This window comes from Porcisia hertigi, chromosome 36 (genome assembly GCF_017918235.1).
Source record: "Porcisia hertigi strain C119 chromosome 36, whole genome shotgun sequence".
NCBI lineage: Eukaryota > Euglenozoa > Kinetoplastea > Trypanosomatida > Trypanosomatidae > Porcisia > Porcisia hertigi.
In genome coordinates this window covers 2,649,013-2,665,760 of record NC_090595.1, presented here as the reverse complement: position 1 = coordinate 2,665,760, position 16,748 = coordinate 2,649,013, and the positions used below count along the sequence as shown (strand labels likewise).

The 16,748-nt window shown below is 54.6% G+C and overlaps 6 protein-coding genes across 6 annotated transcripts; all 6 read right to left on the bottom strand.

Annotated features, from left to right (window-relative positions):
- Positions 1 to 890: 890 nt before the first annotated feature.
- Positions 891 to 4,037, bottom strand: JKF63_00675 (uncharacterized protein; the record flags this gene model as incomplete). Its single annotated transcript, XM_067896726.1, has 1 exon — positions 891 to 4,037. One exon carries the CDS (start codon positions 4,035 to 4,037, stop codon positions 891 to 893), a length of 3,147 nt encoding a protein of 1,048 aa, XP_067752883.1.
- Positions 4,038 to 5,376: 1,339 nt separating this feature from the next.
- Positions 5,377 to 6,780, bottom strand: JKF63_00674 (uncharacterized protein; the record flags this gene model as incomplete). Its single annotated transcript, XM_067896725.1, has 1 exon — positions 5,377 to 6,780. One exon carries the CDS (start codon positions 6,778 to 6,780, stop codon positions 5,377 to 5,379), a length of 1,404 nt encoding a protein of 467 aa, XP_067752882.1.
- Positions 6,781 to 7,787: 1,007 nt separating this feature from the next.
- On the bottom strand, positions 7,788 to 8,639 carry JKF63_00673 (uncharacterized protein; the record flags this gene model as incomplete). Its single annotated transcript, XM_067896724.1, has 1 exon — positions 7,788 to 8,639. One exon carries the CDS (start codon positions 8,637 to 8,639, stop codon positions 7,788 to 7,790), a length of 852 nt encoding a protein of 283 aa, XP_067752881.1.
- Positions 8,640 to 9,919: 1,280 nt separating this feature from the next.
- JKF63_00672 (uncharacterized protein) lies at positions 9,920 to 11,980 on the bottom strand (the record flags this gene model as incomplete). Its single annotated transcript, XM_067896723.1, has 1 exon — positions 9,920 to 11,980. The coding sequence occupies one exon, from the start codon at positions 11,978 to 11,980 to the stop codon at positions 9,920 to 9,922; it is 2,061 nt and encodes a 686-aa protein (XP_067752880.1).
- A 1,004-nt stretch (positions 11,981 to 12,984) lies between these two features.
- Positions 12,985 to 14,184, bottom strand: JKF63_00671 (uncharacterized protein; the record flags this gene model as incomplete). The annotated part of the gene is made up of 1 exon (XM_067896722.1): positions 12,985 to 14,184. One exon carries the CDS (start codon positions 14,182 to 14,184, stop codon positions 12,985 to 12,987), a length of 1,200 nt encoding a protein of 399 aa, XP_067752879.1.
- Positions 14,185 to 15,607: 1,423 nt separating this feature from the next.
- On the bottom strand, positions 15,608 to 16,366 carry JKF63_00670 (uncharacterized protein; the record flags this gene model as incomplete). The annotated part of the gene is made up of 1 exon (XM_067896721.1): positions 15,608 to 16,366. The coding sequence occupies one exon, from the start codon at positions 16,364 to 16,366 to the stop codon at positions 15,608 to 15,610; it is 759 nt and encodes a 252-aa protein (XP_067752878.1).
- Positions 16,367 to 16,748: the final 382 nt, after the last annotated feature.

The following is a 16,748-nucleotide window of genomic DNA, read 5'->3' as shown; positions in this document are numbered from 1 at the left end:
ATCATATTCGCCTGAGATACGGGAAAGATGACCTGAAATTCGATTAGCCGCTGGTGTGGCACTGTATGTCTTCTCCCGCACGACTAGGGCGGTCTGCGACGCTTGATGAGGAGAGGGGTACGCCGACATCGGGAAAAGGGTATGTAAACGCAAGAAAGGAAACGAAGAAACAACCTGATGAGGAAGCCATGCGGAAGAAGGGGCCCTATCCTCGCGATACGGAGTCCGTCATGCGTTGTGAGCATACCAGTCTTTGTTGGAACCCCAATGCGACAAGTGGCAGCGGACATGCTCAGCATCTGAGTCTGGAGAGAACAATAAAAATAAAAATACTAATCGAATGAGGCGGTTTCATGAGGAGAAAACCCCTCTAGTCCCTCTCCCCCTCATCTGTGGGGAACCAGAAGCCAGCGTGGTGAACTGCGCATTGGTACATTCGACAGACATCCCCTCCTCGAAAATCTCACTTGGTTTCTAGGGCTTTTCACCCGCACACCAGCGCGACGCTCCCCGCTTAGAAAATCCCGCCGGCTCATGAACACGAGAGAAACAAACCCATAGCAAAGAAATAATTGACGATCGGCGCTCTGAGGCCCATTAAAATGATGAATCAGGTATTATAAGGAGGCACTGCCAAGGCGCCTTTCAGCAAACGCACCTCGGAACTCCGAAGAGGTCCGTGTCAGCCGAACAAGAAAGCATCACTAGCCCGCCTAAGTCAAGATGTTACACATCAGTATTCTTTACGCGCTCAACACACACACACACACAAAGTAAAACCAAAAGAAGCAAGTAAAACGCGACCTCTCTCGGAAGCGCACATGTACCCCCGGCTTCCCCCCCCCCATCCCCCGTCCGACGGAAAAACCGGTACTGCGGACAACGCACACCTAGAACCGGCGTGGGGGAGGGGCGGTGCTGACGCCCCCGCGTCCAGCCATGTTGATCGGCACCTTGGCGGGGCGAGCCGCGGGCGCCACAGGTGGAACAGAACCGGCGGGGCCGGTGCGCTGACGCTTGCGCGGATGGTATTTGTCGTCGTCATCGCTGAAATCACGCTTCCGATCCTTGGCGGCTGCACGGCGCTCTAGCTCGTCCCAGCTGGCGGCGCTGGACTCATCACTTCCATCGCTGTCTGACTCCACCTCACTCTCTTCGTCCTCGAGCCAGGAGCTGTCATCGGAGTCGGATGATTCCTCGTCTTCATCCTCATAATATGTCGAGTCGGAGTCAGAATCCTCGCCATCGTCCTCCTCGCCTTCCTCATCGTTTGTCTCATTGTTGAGCACCGACCAGCCGTCTCCGCGAAGCCATGGGTCCCAATCCGAGTCCTCACGGATCTCCTTCATGGTGACGCGCCAATTGGGGTTCACACTAGTTTCCATATAGTAAAGTCGTGCACTAAGGCACCAGTCCTTAATGTGTTCAAGGGAGCTGCGCTGGATTGAATTGATTGTGATCACCGGCTTGTTGTAGTCCTTCAAGATGAGCGTCATGTCAATGGTGGCGCCGCCCGGAATGACACGCTCAAACGAGACCACCTCCACATCCTCGACGCTCAGGGTGAAGGCGGGAGTGTCAGTGATCGCCCAGAGAACCTCGCGATTGCCTTTGAAGGTTGTCATTGAGCGTGTATGAACACCGTCGAAGGAGAACTGGTTCGTGGGCAACTGCGTCTTGATCTTGCTCCGTTCCTCCACCGCGTGAGCAAAAGTGATAAACTGCTTGTTTGTCTGCCGGATGCGCATCTCCTCGCGCTCCTCTGCCTGGACTTCCTCCTCAAAGGAACGCCGAACACCACTGGCCAGCTCACTGCTCTCCATCACCTCAGCAACAAACTGAATCTCTGAAACGTTTTTGCGATTGATTTCGATGGGTTTCTTCAGCGTGACGTGGTAAATCACGTAAATGCTCTTGACCGCAGGCTGAAAGATGACGTGCCTGATGTTGTCAAACAGCATGTCAATCGGGGCACCCCCGAGAAAAGAAAACCGCAGACCATTGGCGTGCAGTTCGAGGTTTCCAACGCATCCTTTGTTCTGGCGGCTCGTGCTCGCGATCGGGGGGCGGATTTTCACCGTCGGGAGGCGGAGGGGGTTCGGTGTCACCGTCAACCGTCCAGTGGAGGCGGAGGTGAGAGCGCGCTTGCGGGCAGCATCCTCGTTTTTTATGCGCTGCTGGATGCCCATGATAGCGTTCACAGAATCTGTGAAGACGTCTTTTTTGCTCGAGTACGTCAGCTCCTTCACGAAAACCTTTGTGCGATTCATTTTGTAGCCCACATAGCTTTCCTGCATGCTGTGGAATAAAACGGTCATTGTGTACGTGCCGCCCTCGACCTTGACGTCCACCTTGTTTACTGTGGAGACGTGAAACGGCACAGATCGGCCGCATACAGGAAGCCATATCACCTTTTTGTCTTGCTGCACAACAATCCCGTTTTTACTCTCCGGTGGCGGAACACGCTCACCTGCATTATAAGGATTAAGCTCACCCAAGGATAAGAGACCCACGTCGCATGCGCGGTACTCCTCCGTCGAAGTTTGCGTCCCTTTTTTGCCGCCTGATGCCAAAAATTCCTCGTGGAGCTCACTCAGCAGCTTCCTTAATTCTTGCTCGCGCTGCGCCTCGCGAGATAGCACCACAGTCTCGGATTTGCCCTGGCGTGTGATCTTGCTCAAGTCACGGGGAGCCTGGTGTTCTGCTTCCCCGTCGGCGGCATCTTGCTCGATATCTTCGTAGAGAATGTCCGCTAGTTTGCGCGCGACCTTCGTCTTGAGCTCCGCTACACCTCCGCGCATGATGACCGTGTCAGTAAGCTCAATATCAAACGTGCCGTCTCCGCCTGCGCTGGGGACAGACTCCAGCAGAACACGAGTGACGAAGCTCATTCCGTCGGCGACAATCGCGGTACCTTTCTCTGAAATGTTCCCGCGCGCCTCCAGGACGAGAAGGCCCGTCGAGAAGCCAAAGTTCTTCGAGAGGAACTGGGCCAGCTCGGCGTTCTGGTCTCTTGCAAACTGCATCACCGCGGCATACACGTCGCTGAGTCGTGCCCCTGGGACGAGGAGCTCCAGGAGCTTGACACTCACATCATAAACGAACTGATACGCTTCTTTCGCGTTCGACGGCGCAGCCGCCTCTACCAAAAGTGTGCGGCCAAAAAAGGCAGTATAACCAGTGTTCTTGACACCGAAACGCACCACAACCACATCTCCGTGGACCGGCACGCTACATTCGGCTTTGAGGGTGTCCTCGTCCACGTTGAGCTGGGACTTGTACGTACCCTTGTGGAAGAGGCAAGGCGGCAGCCCTGTCACAAGAGAGAAATCCTCTACGGCAAGCGACTCAAGTCCCTGTATTGTGTTCGGCCGCTCGAGCGTTGTGTAGATCGTCTGTCGCACATCGTAGAGGGTTTTGGGATGCGCCTTCGACATCTCATGTGCAATTTGGTCGCGGGCGTAACGGCGAAAGACAGCACAGCACAGCCCTGCCGCCTTTTCAACACACCCAAGGGCGGCATCATCTTTCACAAAAAGCAGCTCGCCCAGAACAGGGGCGGCCGACACAAGTAAATCGCTTGGTACAACCTTGTGCACAAGCTCGACAAAACTGGATGCGAACGTGCCCTCCTGAATAGAAAACTCGTTCACCGGGGCGCCAACTGTCTTTCCGGCCAGGAGGGCAGTGATTTGCCCTTGTGCTGCCTGGATGCCTCGCACCACCTCAACGGTGTGACCCTCTAGCTTCGTCGGAGGGGACTCAATTTGCACATCTGCTTCATGAACGATAAGGGTCACATCCTTCGAGATGAGTGCGGCAGTGTTGCAGACTGGGTCCTTCGCCTCCAGGATGTACTGTAATACGGCCTGACCACGCTGGTTTTCAGGGGTGTTGACACTACGCTCTCCAAACACACAGACCCAGGCCGTACACCTATCGGCAGCAGCATCGCCAGAGGCAGCAAGGGCCTGCCACTGCGCCAAAACGGCGCTCAGCCGCGAGATCGAGAGAGTATGGCTGGCGGAGGGCTGCATTGTGCACTGGTTCCGTCAAACCAACAGAATACCAGAGCGTAAAACCAACGTTTATCGTGCGTAAGTGTCTTTGCCTTGCTCTATGTATATATGCGTGTGTATTTGTGTGCGTTCCAGTACCAGTACGCACGTCTACTGCGCTTCGTTGTCCCTTTGTATTTGTGTTTATATGTAGTTGGCCGTCCTCGCTACACAAACTACGGAATATGATTTGGTTGCAACCGTTATTATGTTTTTCTGTACTCCTCAACTCTGCACAGGTCTTGACACCTGTGGCCAATGAAGATGCCGATCCTGAAACAAAGGCTTTCGTGCGTGGGGCTTTACCACCGTTTAGAGGAATCAGCGACGCGGGGGCGAGAGTGCGCGGCAAGAGCTAACGGGTAAGAAAAGGTCGAGTTATCAACAAGTGCGCTGCTCCTAGGCGTGCGGACGCGCGTATGTCTGTTGGCAGACGCACACACAGACACACACACAGACAACAGGGGGGAATGAAAGTGAGATGGCCAACACACGCTTAAAACCGATGCTTCCAACTAAGAAGCGCACACACACACACACACAAGGAAGAGTGTGTAAGAAGGGGGAGGCAATGTAAAGGAAAAATGAAATCCACGACGTACACGGACGTAAATGGCGGCACCACTCCAGAAGTCTACAAAAAAACACTCAGAAAATGAGCGGGGGCACTCTCTAGATATGTCGAACAGGAAAAAAAAGCCATTGTCGCATTCACAGCGGCTCTCATAGCTGCATAGTGCGATCATGGCGATTGCACTGACAGTGATCTTGCCTTTCTGCAAGGCAAGCACACATCGGAGGTGACTTTCGACTTTTTCATCCGACAACATTTTTTTTCCGAGTGGCATCACAGGTGGCATCACTGGTGATCCTCGAAGCCCACACCCATTGACGCAGTAGACAGTGGCGGTGGGATCGACACTAGTTAGACGCTTGACGGTGCTACTGTCTCTGTGCTTCTCTGTTTAAGTGACGACAACGACAAACACACAAATCCAACGACGACGACGAATAGAGGATATGCACACACACACACACACACACATGGGAGTATCACCCTTTGACTTATGAGTTCATCTCAGCAGTTCAGAGAAGCTGCGGTACTGAAACCTACGAGGAGACGCGCATATGACTCTGGAGCGAAAGCCAATGTGGCTAAAAACAGAGTAATAGACAAGTGCGTACTTTCGTACACGGTCGGCGTCATCGCGAAGTTGCGCACAGACCGCTTCCTTTTCTCTGCCTCCTGATCAAACAAATCCCGGATTCACCTGTCGAGGGCCCCGGGGAGGGGGGGGGAACGCAATCATCACCGGTTTTACGTCTTGACACGTTTGTACTTGAGAATCTTAGCGCGCCGAGCCTCTTGTTGCTTCTCGTGAGCGCGCGTACGGACACCCATAAGCTTGTACTTGCGTGCCTTGTGCAGGCTCTGACGGTACTTCTTTCTGGCGTCCGTGTACTTCTTCAGGTCGTAAACCTTTTTCTTGGGTGCTGCGGTGGCCGGTTTGGCACTCTTGGCATCCTCGACATCTGTCTGGCTTACAAGCTGCGCTGCCGCAAACTCGTCGCGGAAGTACATGTAAAGTGGAGGAGAGGTGAGCTGGCATTCGTCTGTTGCCAGTTTGCTGAGGTCCTCTTCCTCGCTGGGAACAAAGGTGGGGAAGGCGGGTGTGCCGCGGTGCTCATTCCATAATGTGTATCCCTTTGTGTTGATGGTATCGCTAAACTTCACATAGGTTCCGACGTCGGCGTCTATCAAGGTGGGCAGGTAGATGAGTGAGTTCTTGTAGTCGATGCGCCACACTGGAACACCCTGGTAAGTTTCAGCAGACGCGCCCGTCTGCCCGGCCATGCGGTGACCGGGGTAGATGCGCTTCTGTCCCTCTGCACCCATGCAACCGGGACGTCGCTGCCACTTGGAGTCCCCGAGCCATACATAGCCACCGTCAAAGCCGTGGCGAAACATGACACCTTGATAACCGTAGTCAGTGTTCTGGAAAGTGATGTTGACCTCCTGGCCAGGCTTGAAATGTCGCACATCCAGCTTCGTTCCGACCGGTGCGTACGCGTCTGGTGTCACAGGAAAGCCGGCAGAGACATGCTTTACGGGTACACCAGATGCCTTGTAAAAAGCGGCAACATGCGGCTTGTGAAACTCCACCGGCACATTCATCGCGCCCACAAAGACCTTGTCTGTCCCCACATCGCCATTACGGGTTGAGTGCTTTACAATCTGGTTGTCAGGGAACCAGAAGGCGGTGCAATCAAACTGGTTCCCTAGGTCATCATAGTCTTTGCAGGTAAAGACCTTCACACCGATCATCCCAAAGCGGACACTATAGAACATGTTAAACTCTCCAAAGGGGGGTGGGTTGTCCCAGGCATACGTGTCCTGGTAGAGCTCAGGGAACTTCTCACGCAAGCGAAGAAACGCGTCGTACTTATCCTCACGGATAGCATCGTATGTCGTCTGAAGCTGCTCCACCTGCCATTCGCGGGGGTTCTCCGGAATTTTGGGGTAGAGGCTCATTTTATCGCCGTGGTCGAATAAGTAGGGGTAGTAGCAGTGATACATGTCGCGGTCCTTCTCCTCCATCAGCGCAGGGTAGCAACGATACCAGTCTGTCCGAACTCGCCGATCACCCGGACCCCCACCGCTGCGCCATCGCCGCGCCACGCACAAGGCAGACACGAGTGCGCTACAACTAAAACGCTGCATTATTTTTTTCAGCACGCACACACGAGCGAGCCCGCCGGTCCAAACACAAAATACGACGCCGCTTTTCGGAAAAAAAAGGTACCGCAGAGAAATAAAAAGGGGGCGGCGGTAGCACAACGTGCTGTACTGCAAAAGAAACTTAGGTGCAGCTCGGCCCCCCCCCTGGACAACGGGAGAAGTACACTCCGGCGCTCGCTTTGACTAGCTGTGGGAGCCACAAATAGTGACGATAGACAAATGTGCGGGTTTGAAGTTGGTGGAAAGAGCACCCCGGTGTGACTCTGCGTGTGCGTGTGTGTGCGTGTGTGTTTGGGAGAGAAAGGGAGAGAGACCGAACGAGAAAAGGTGGGTGAGAAGCTCAAGACGGAAAGGCACGGTACACAACGACCAAAGTCCTGGGGCGCACCGCCAGCAGACCACATACAGATGACCAGTGGGAAAGAAAAGTATTCAGGAAAGACTCCAAAGTCACTAAAAGGCAAAGAGAATAACATGCCCCGCATGCTACCCCTTTCACTGGAGCGGAGAGGGGGTGTCAGAGAATGGGTTGTAGTCGGTTGTACACGACATAACTTTTGGGACACCGAACCAGGGCGCCCATCCCTTTCCCGGAGAGCAAGCCAGCTGCGAAAATATCCCCTCCCCTTTCACCCCTTATTCGGCGTGGTTGCAGGGGAAGAAAAAACTTTACACGGTGTACATGTGGAGGTACTTGTGCAGGGGTTCAACGGCGGTGCCTTTACACACAGTGGGACATCAGAAAACGAAGGGATGTGCGCCGTAGTTGGCACCAAGAAGAGCATTCCAGCGGTGCTTCTGCAGCGCCGCCCTGTTAACCAAGATTTGAAACTGCCAACAAAAGTTGGGCAACTACCACAATCACCAAGACACTAGACTCTCTCAAAGACGGCGATATGTCTACTGGCAGAGAGTAATCCCTTCCACCCCACCCCACCCAGAAGAGAAAAGGCAAAGTGCGGAGTTAGTCTTGTGGCAAGACCATGTCGCTACTTTGTAGCTCTCTGCGACACGTCGTATTTTCGGGTCAACTCGATCATGCGGTGCTCAATTCTCTCTCGGAAAAAATGCTGGGGCTCCATGAGGGTAAAGAGATAGCGAAGGGTCGCGTGGTCGCGGTAGAAGCGCGTGTTTAGCACCACCGACTCGGGAATGTCTGCGCGAAGTTGTTGCACCTCAAACGGTGCGTGCTTGAACCAGCGATGAGGGAACGTGCGCCAGGTGGCGCGCTTCAGCGGCTGACGATAACGGTGAACCCCGTCTGATCGCAAATCGCGGTGACCCTTACCGGCGCTTTTGACAAGGCGATCCAGCACAGGCTGTGTGAGTAGTAAGAGCACCTTCTCGCCCCATTGCAAGTAGAGCTTTGTGGCCTCCTCAAAGTCCTTGCGACCACGGTAGTTGTTTCGCCGGCGCAAGCTGCGATCCCCATGACCGTGCAGAAGTCGACGGTACTGCTCGGGTTGGGGTTCACGGAAGCTTCGCTTGACCCGACGCTCAAAGAGCGCTCGGTGCGCGTCTGGGACTGTGCAGCGAAGATGGGCAATCATTGTATAGCACAAGTCGTGCAGTTCCTGTGACGCAGCCTCGAGCTCATCAAACTCGTCCTCGTCAAGGAGTGGGCTATTTTCCTCCTCAGTGAACACCTCTGTCGACAGAGCGGATGCGAGACCTCGCGGACTCTGATCTTCGGAGCCTTGGAGCACCGCCGCATCAGATAACGGCCTTGTCGTAGACGTATAGCGGTGAAAAGAGCAGTGAAGCAGTGGTGTAATCGCTCCAACTCGACGAAGCGCCTGGCACAGACCCCGAGTAGAAACAGCTGTCACGTACCGCTGCATCACACCAGACTCGCGATCCTTTTTTTCCAACCGAAAAAAGTACTACCTTTGCCCTCTGCAACGGCTCGCTGTGAAACCGCGACAAAAAAAAGGAGCTCGTCACTTTTGACGTAGAGGGTGTGTTATGTATTTTGAACATGTGGTGGCGGGGGAAAAAATTATCGATATAATGCGAATGACGATATCCATTGTGGCAGGAGATTCAACAGCTGGGGAGCAAATTCACATGTTACTCATGCAAACACACACGTGTTTACAACTGAATAACGTCCAATTGACTGTGTAGGTCGTCGACGCACGGGGTGACGCCTTGGCAGGTGAGAGTTCTGGATTTGTAACACATGCGTGGCCCTTTCCACTTGGCACACTAAAATATATATATGTGTGTTTTTCCCCCTCAATATATGCATTCTGCCTCACAGGCTGGCATGCTAGACCAAGTCTAGTGCACTACCCAGCCTGCCCATGTACCCATTCGCACGGAGCCTGGCAGCAATGGGCACACACCGCACAGCGGCACCCGCTCGGTCATGTCAGCGCGGCCACTGCCTCAGACTATCCCTCCCTCCCTCCCCACGGGCAGCGAGTGGATCGAGGGCTCAGGGGGGATACTTCCAAGTCGCCGTGACAGATTAGCTTTCATGTAGATGGAACAAACAGGCTCACTGTCGCAGAGATTCTCCCCCTCCCCCCTCCCTCGCTCTCTCTCTCCTCTCCTCGGCACCACGCCACCCAGGGGACCTGAGCTCCGGACGTCCGTAGCGACGAGCCGCTCTTGGCTCCCCTGTGTTCTGGGCACTCGGTCCTGCCGCAACTGACAGTAAGTCCGCAATACGCTAGTGGTGGTGTACAAGCTACTAGTCACCCCCCTCCCCCGCCAAAAAAAAACACACAGGGGCGGTGCTGGGCTCGCACAACGCACACGGCGGTGCACCCCTCTTCAAGCGAGGAGAGGGGAGGGGGTAACAGGAGAGAGAAGCGTGTAGGAGAGAAAGCACTCAGGCGGAAAGCTCAACAGATGAGGTCCACCAACGCTGAGAAGAGTCGGACAAGATCAAACCGATCACGAAACCCTCTTCCACGTCTCTTTGCAGTTGTACACCAGTTTCACTTGAAGACGATACCGGCAGCGATTTTCGGGTCGCACAACGGCGTGGAACACAAAGTGATGTTACCCACGTACCCCATGCACCGCCGTTTGGCACTCTGGGCAGCAGCAAACAACTCAGTCGGCAACGAAAGGAATGGAGAAGCACCTTCGACCGCCGTTACACTTTACGTTAGGGAAGGGCGTCTGTGGATAGTGTGCACGCATCCGGCGCTGGAGGACGGCACAGAATTGTGTGAAGATTTGCGCGCAAGTCATCCAAGAGAAAAGCAGCAGTAGGCTCACCCCACGCCCTGTGCATCAGGCAGATCAGGGCGCTGTCTCGACCAAGTAGGCGGGTGGAGAGACCCTCCGCGCACTCAGGCGGGATACGTACAGATACAGAGGTGTTCGGCGCCGCTGGTGCGTGTGAAAGATCGAGAGACGAGCTACACTGCAGCGCACAAGTACCAGCGGAGAGTGACTCCCGGGCACAAGCAACTGTGCCGCCATAGAGAGAGCGCATTTCTAAAGCTGGAAAGAGAAAAAGAAGTCCCATAAGCGCCCGCAGGTGCACATGGGGGTTCATTACGTCGAGAACGACGTCGGTGTCCGCCAGGCGGATAAGCGTCATGCACACCAAAGGCTCTTCACCCGAAGAGAAAAGGTGGGTGATGATCGAATACTGGCTACAGATGTTTGTCTTGGTCGTGGCAAATAGACATCTTCGCACGAGGGAGACGCGCAGCATCGATTGCACCCGCTCCACCATGGCTGCATGGGAAGACACGATTTTATTCTGTGGATGGTGGTGTTCCGCTTTGCTGTGCGAGAGTAAGATCCTTGAATGGGTTAAAAGCGTGCACCAACAACCCTTCGCGTCTGAACCTGTGCCTGGCAGCCATGGAATGGGAGGCACCCCGGACCCCTCAGCTGGCTCCCCGTACAGAGATGCCTTATCCTCCCCTGGGCTCATCGTCTCGCCCAGAGCACATCGGAAGTACAATGCGGGGATATCACGTTGAACTGTACTGCTGCTTGCCGCGTCTGCGTCAAACGGACCGTCACCGACTGACACGCCGTAGGAGAGCGCTGCGCGGTCCTCAGCGTTGTTTGCGTCAGATCCGAAAACTGTAAGGGCGTCCAAAAGCATCGCCTCCTCGGAAACGAGCGCGTCGCAGAGCGGACAGAGGTGCTGCTCTGCCTGCCATCGCAATGCTGCCTCTCGCCTATTGCCAGGCATATCAATGACGCTCAGTAGCGTTAGGGTGAGTGCTTGTGTGGCCGCGTCCTCCTGGGCGACCTCTATGGGAGTCGTTGCCTGTTCGTCCGTGGAACCCACTAGTAAGGCGCCCCAAACAAGAAGACGACGGCAGCCAGAGTCACTCGCCAAATCACATATCCGTCTGGCGGCGGCTAATATCGCCTCAGCTAGGCTTCGAGGCATATTGTCAAAGCACATTGCCGAGGTTGAGACGAGCAAGCGCATTAGCGCAATAGCAGTGCCGGTGGGGAGCGGCCGATTACGCCGTTCAAGGCTGCGTATCAGTACTCGCACCAGCGGCAGCGTCGGCCCGCCTGAGTTGGAGACTCGCAGCAGTACATCATGCTCCAACCTGTGGGTAGTCGATGTCGCTGCGAGTAGAGACCGGGCAGCTGCCTGCAAACACTGCGCTGTCTCCGCTGGAGTCACAGTGTCTTGTCGATGAAAGACAGCCAAGTGTCGATGGCGCATAGGCAACTGCCGACGCACCAATAAGCTCAGTTTCTCTTGAGAATGCAGCCACAACGTCCGTGGAGCCCTTTGCCACAGGTCCGCGACGTAGGCCTCCACATGATGCCCCCACTGTAGGTCAAGCGCGTGGTGGCGGAACCATCCGATGCACAGGGTACCATTGGGCAGCACCACAAGGTCAAAGAGGGGCCGCCACGTCTCGGGGTACTCGTCCGTGCAAACCGTCGGCGATGGCGCTGAAGACGGGGTTACCTGCGGCTTCGCACCTCTCTCTTCCCCATGGGCGTCATCTTTTTGATGAGCAACGTACTCTAAGCAACGGACGGCAAAATCCTTCTCAAACGCGGACAATTCACAGTAGTTCGCGGCAAAAATAGGCAGATAGGAAGGGCGGTGAGGGGGAGCAGAGAGCTGAGAGGCTGAACCTGGAGGACCAAGACCGATTCGCAAAATAAACGGCGTGGCAACAGTGTGGATTACGTGAGACAGCAGACGCTGCCAGGGCTCAGGCCGTCGCATTGGGTAGGCACAGATGAGCACGTCTGCAATTACACTGGACAGCTTTCACCGCTGACGAACGCCGGCGCTATCTGGACCGAGCTTTTGCACAATATCGAGGGATTCCGCCAGGGATGGAGAGATAAGGTGGGAAGTGGGAAGGGAGAGGGGAAGGGGGGGGCAGTTTTACATCACCCCTTCCCTGAGGGAGCGGTGGTGATATCAAGGTGGGCGATCAGAGAAGCATATAATGAAACACGACAGAGGATGGGAGGGAGACAAGGAACCAGATAGGAATAAAGTGAGAATGTGATGCATGTGGGTAACGAATGAGAGCAGTGAAGAGGGGGAGGGGGGAGGGCGGAGGGGAGGGGAGGGGGGTGGCTTCTGTAGTCGCGCGCGCACACGCACACGCCGTCGCGAGGAGCGTTTGTCTCCTCCTCGGTACTCATTCTAGCTCCCTCCCAGCTCTCTTCACCTCAGCGCCGATGCACGCGTGCATTATATGTTGTTGTGTGTGTGTGTGTCACGCATAGTGCAAAGACACATTACACACATACGAAGTTCGTACAGCCATGTTGCATCCCCTCCACCTCATTATGGAAACGATAGGGTGTGCGAACAACAAGTCCATCTGCTCTCATTACCGACCCTACCCCCCCCCAAAAAAAAAAAAAAACCTACGCATGCACGTCAAGTTGTCCAGTACCTGAGAAAGGGGGTTAAGTAGAGGCACTAGCCCACCGAGTGTATGCTACTATTGGCAAATGCGTTTCCTTGGAACGGTAGGTGAGTATTAGAAGAAATTTTGTTCTGCAGAGAGAAGCTAAGATGGCGCATATTTTGTATCACAGTGCGTCAAGTGCCAACCGTGTTGGTAGTTAGGCACCCGTGAGGATCAGTGGCGTTCTCGTTGCCCGGCGCGGTGCCTCGCGCGAGGGGACACATGAGATTGCTTGAGCGTCTCCCGTGCTCACTCGGGCTCCACACCGACACACAGACCCGCACCTGCCTCATCTGCCATTCTACGCCTTGGACTCGGCCAGGGCCTTTGCTGGCCCCATCAATCGAGTGGAACTGAACAGACCCACATCAGCATCCGTTACTCTCTTACGCGCCTCCTGGTGTGCGGTAACAATGGTGGTGAGTGTTTGGATGAGAACTTTCTTCACGTCGCCAGTCATGATGCGACCAAGCATGTAGTCCTTCTGGAGGCGCCTTAACTCATCATCATCTTCAAGAAAGAAGCGGAGCCACTGCATAGGCACGTCGACATTGGTATTGCCACCAAGAAACAGCTGTTCCTTTTTATCTGCGCCACCGCCACTGAAGGCGTGCTTGTTGATTTTGTCTTTAATCATCTTGGGGGTGTCTGTCAGAAAGACGGCAGTGCCAGTGGTAGAACTCATCTTGCCTTTCGACCCACTAAGCCCTGGGAAAAACTTGGAGTGGATGACGGCTGGCTTCAAATAGCCAAGTCGTGGCGCCACGTCCCTCGTAAGGCGGAAGTATGGGTCTTGGTCAATTGCCTGTGGAATCATACAAAAGACGTTGCCCTTTTCCACTGGAAATATATGTGGAAACGCCGCCGAGAAGGATGGCGCTGCCTGAATAGCGGGGAACATCCAGCGACCGCAGTTGTCCTCCATCTTAAAACCGAAGCACCCCCGCACCTGGTTAGCCGTGTAGGCTTTTTCGATGCGCGCCACAATGCGATACATTTGACCGACATACTCGAAATCCCTGAAAATAAACGTAAGCTTTGGGTCAAAGCCGAGCGCAATGATATCCTTTAAGTTCTCAGTCGTCATTTTCTCGATCTCCTCGATTGTGATGTCTTTGAAGAAAAATTTTTCATCGTCGGTGAGCTGAATTACCAGTGGCACCTGGAAGGTCTCCTGCAACCACTTGGTGAACATGAAGGGTATCAAATGGCCCACATGCATGGACTCACTGCTGGGCCCGCGGCCAGTGTAGAGGTAAAATGGCTGACCCTTCTCGTACGCATCCAAAATGAGGTTCACATCACGGTGAGAGAAGAAAATGCCACGGCGCAAAAAATGATGGGGTTTCTTTCCAGTGAGCCGCTCCACTCTCTCAAGCAGGTTCTCGTCAATCGCCTGACAGCCGAAGGTTTTGATGAGCTTTTCATAGTTCACATCACCCTCCACGGTCCAAGGGGTCACAACAGCCTCCTGCGCAGCGGGGTCCTCCATGTTGGGCATGTCAGCAACACAGAAATGCAGATAAATAAAAGTGTACTTTGAACGGCGGCGTTATACTACAAAAAAAAGTTGTAAGGGTTACCCGCACCACCAACAGTGGCGCAGATTAGCAACAGCGGTAACGTGCGTGGTGCCTTGCCATGCGCGATGCGCAAAGCAGTGACGGGGCAAACAACGGAGATGTCAGGATAGGGGATGGCAAATAGGGAAGAAGGACGGTTACAGTCATCGCCAACTACTACGGCTAAAGAGATGACCGAGTAAGATCGGAGAGGCTGTACGACATCTGCTCGCAAGCCTGTGCCAGAAGCAGCTAAGGCGGTAAAGTGGAGAGTGCCCCTGGTACTTTTCTCATGCAGGTTGTCCACTGTGTAGTCGAGCGTTGCGTATCTGTGGGTACCCCCCTACGTAAATGCATCACACATTTCTCAAAGAAGCAGCAAAGCATGCACGCAACAAGGGTAGGAAAAATAAGCAAAAGGCGAAAATCTGGATCATCAGTGGTCTCTCGGAATATGCATTCTGCCTCACAGGCTGGCATGCTAGACCAAGTCTAGTGCACTACCCAGCCTGCCCATGTACCCATTCGCACGGAGCCTGGCAGCAATGGGCACACACCGCACAGCGGCACCCGCTCGGTCATGTCAGCGCGGCCACTGCCTCAGACTATCCCTCCCTCCCTCCCCACGGGCAGCGAGTGGATCGAGGGCTCGGGGGGATACATCCAAGTCGCCGTGACAGATTAGCTTTCATGTAGATGGAACAAACAGACTCACTGCCGCAGAGATTCTCCCCCTCCCCCCTCCCTCGCTCTTTCTCTCCTCCCCTCGGCACCACGCCACCCAGGGGACCTGATCTCCGGACGTCTGTAGCGACGAGTCGCTCTTGGCTCCCCTGTGTTCTGGGCACTCGGTCCTGCCGCAACTGACAGTAAGTCCGCAATACGCTAGTGGTGGTGTACAAGCTACTAGTCACCCCCCCTCCCCCGCCAAAAAAAAACACACAGGGGCGGTGCTGGGCTCGCACAACGCACACGGCGGTGCACCCCTCTTCAAGCGAGGGGGGACAAAGTAATGCAAAACAAAAAAGCCAAACATAAAACGGAAGCGTCCACATGAAGAGGAACACACCAGGACACAGAGACGAAGTCCACAGGCGACATAGGTGCACATATGCGTCTGTAAAGACGCTGCACTGCAGAGCAGTAATCAAAGATGATGAAGTGACGCATCCGCCTTCATCTCTCCAATCGGAGACAGGAAGGCCAACAATGTACACGCGGAAAGTTAGAGAGGGAAAAAACTCTTGGAACAATCAGTGCGAATACTCAACTGCAGGGGCAGTTCGCGTGGTGGTGGGAAAGGGAGGGGGGAGGGTGCAACTGCGCGCGCTCGTCGACGGGAGAAAGGTAGTGATCATCGACTCACCTCATGAGGAGACCAACACTGACTACAGCAAGCATGACCATCATGCATATGAAAAGAAACTTGTTTCGGTTAGATGTTCCCTGATACTGCTGCGCACGACGCAGGTGTTGCGAGGCATTGCGGGTGGCACGTTCCGCAGTGGATAGGTTGTTGTCGACAATCTCGAGCTGCTCTCCTTGGTCGTTGACCATCCCATTGATATGCTGGAAAATTTCGTGGATGTCGCGGACGTTATCTGCAATCTCGTTTGTCTCGCGCTGGCGCTCTACCATCAGCTCATCATAGAGATCGCGCTCAAACTGTACCCGTTGCGGGGCTTCCGTAGCCAAAAGTAGCTGCCTTTCGTTTTCGTCATCGTCGTCGCCGCTCACCTCACGGAACATCTGAAGTGCGCGGCTGTTTCGAGCCCCCCGTACGGACTCTCCCTCCATACATTTACGATAGAAATCGTTGCAAACCCTCTCGTAATCCTGGAGAATCACTTCAGCGTCTTTAGCGAGCTTCCGGCCCTCTTCGGTGAGGCTTTTGTCCAGCAAGATGAAGCGCTCTAAACACTTCACTGACTTGCGGATGTCCTGCACATCGGTCGCGTTGGCTTCACGGGTGATGCGCTTCACCTCCTCGCGCTCCCTCCTGATCTCCTCGACCGCGCTGCGCCGATTGGTAATGCGACGTATCACGGCTATTTTATGTCCGAGGGAATGTAAGTGCTTCGAGAGGAGGTCGCAAGCCCTGCGCCAACTGGGGTCTGACATTGCTGGTGTGAGGGATGGCAACCCCGCACTTGGGGAAGGGGAAAGAGAGAGAGAGAGAGAGATGCTTTGCTGCAGACTGACACACACAAAGGCGACAAACGTATAGCGAGTACCAGCCACGCACAGATGTCTGTGGGTATGCGTGTAGCGGTTTTGACAACCTCACGGCCCTCTGTGTGGCAGTCGGGTGAAGGGGGGGGGGGGAAGGAAGAGGTTGGGATTGGAGACGTGGAGAAGAGAGGAGATCGGTAAAGGGTGAAGCAGTGCGAAGAGAAGACACAAGGACGATCGTCAGGTGTGGGGGGGAAGGGGGTCTTTGGCGGTTACATGTGTCCACTTTTAAATCGGGGTCTTCTTTCTCATTGCACCAAGGAAACGGGGA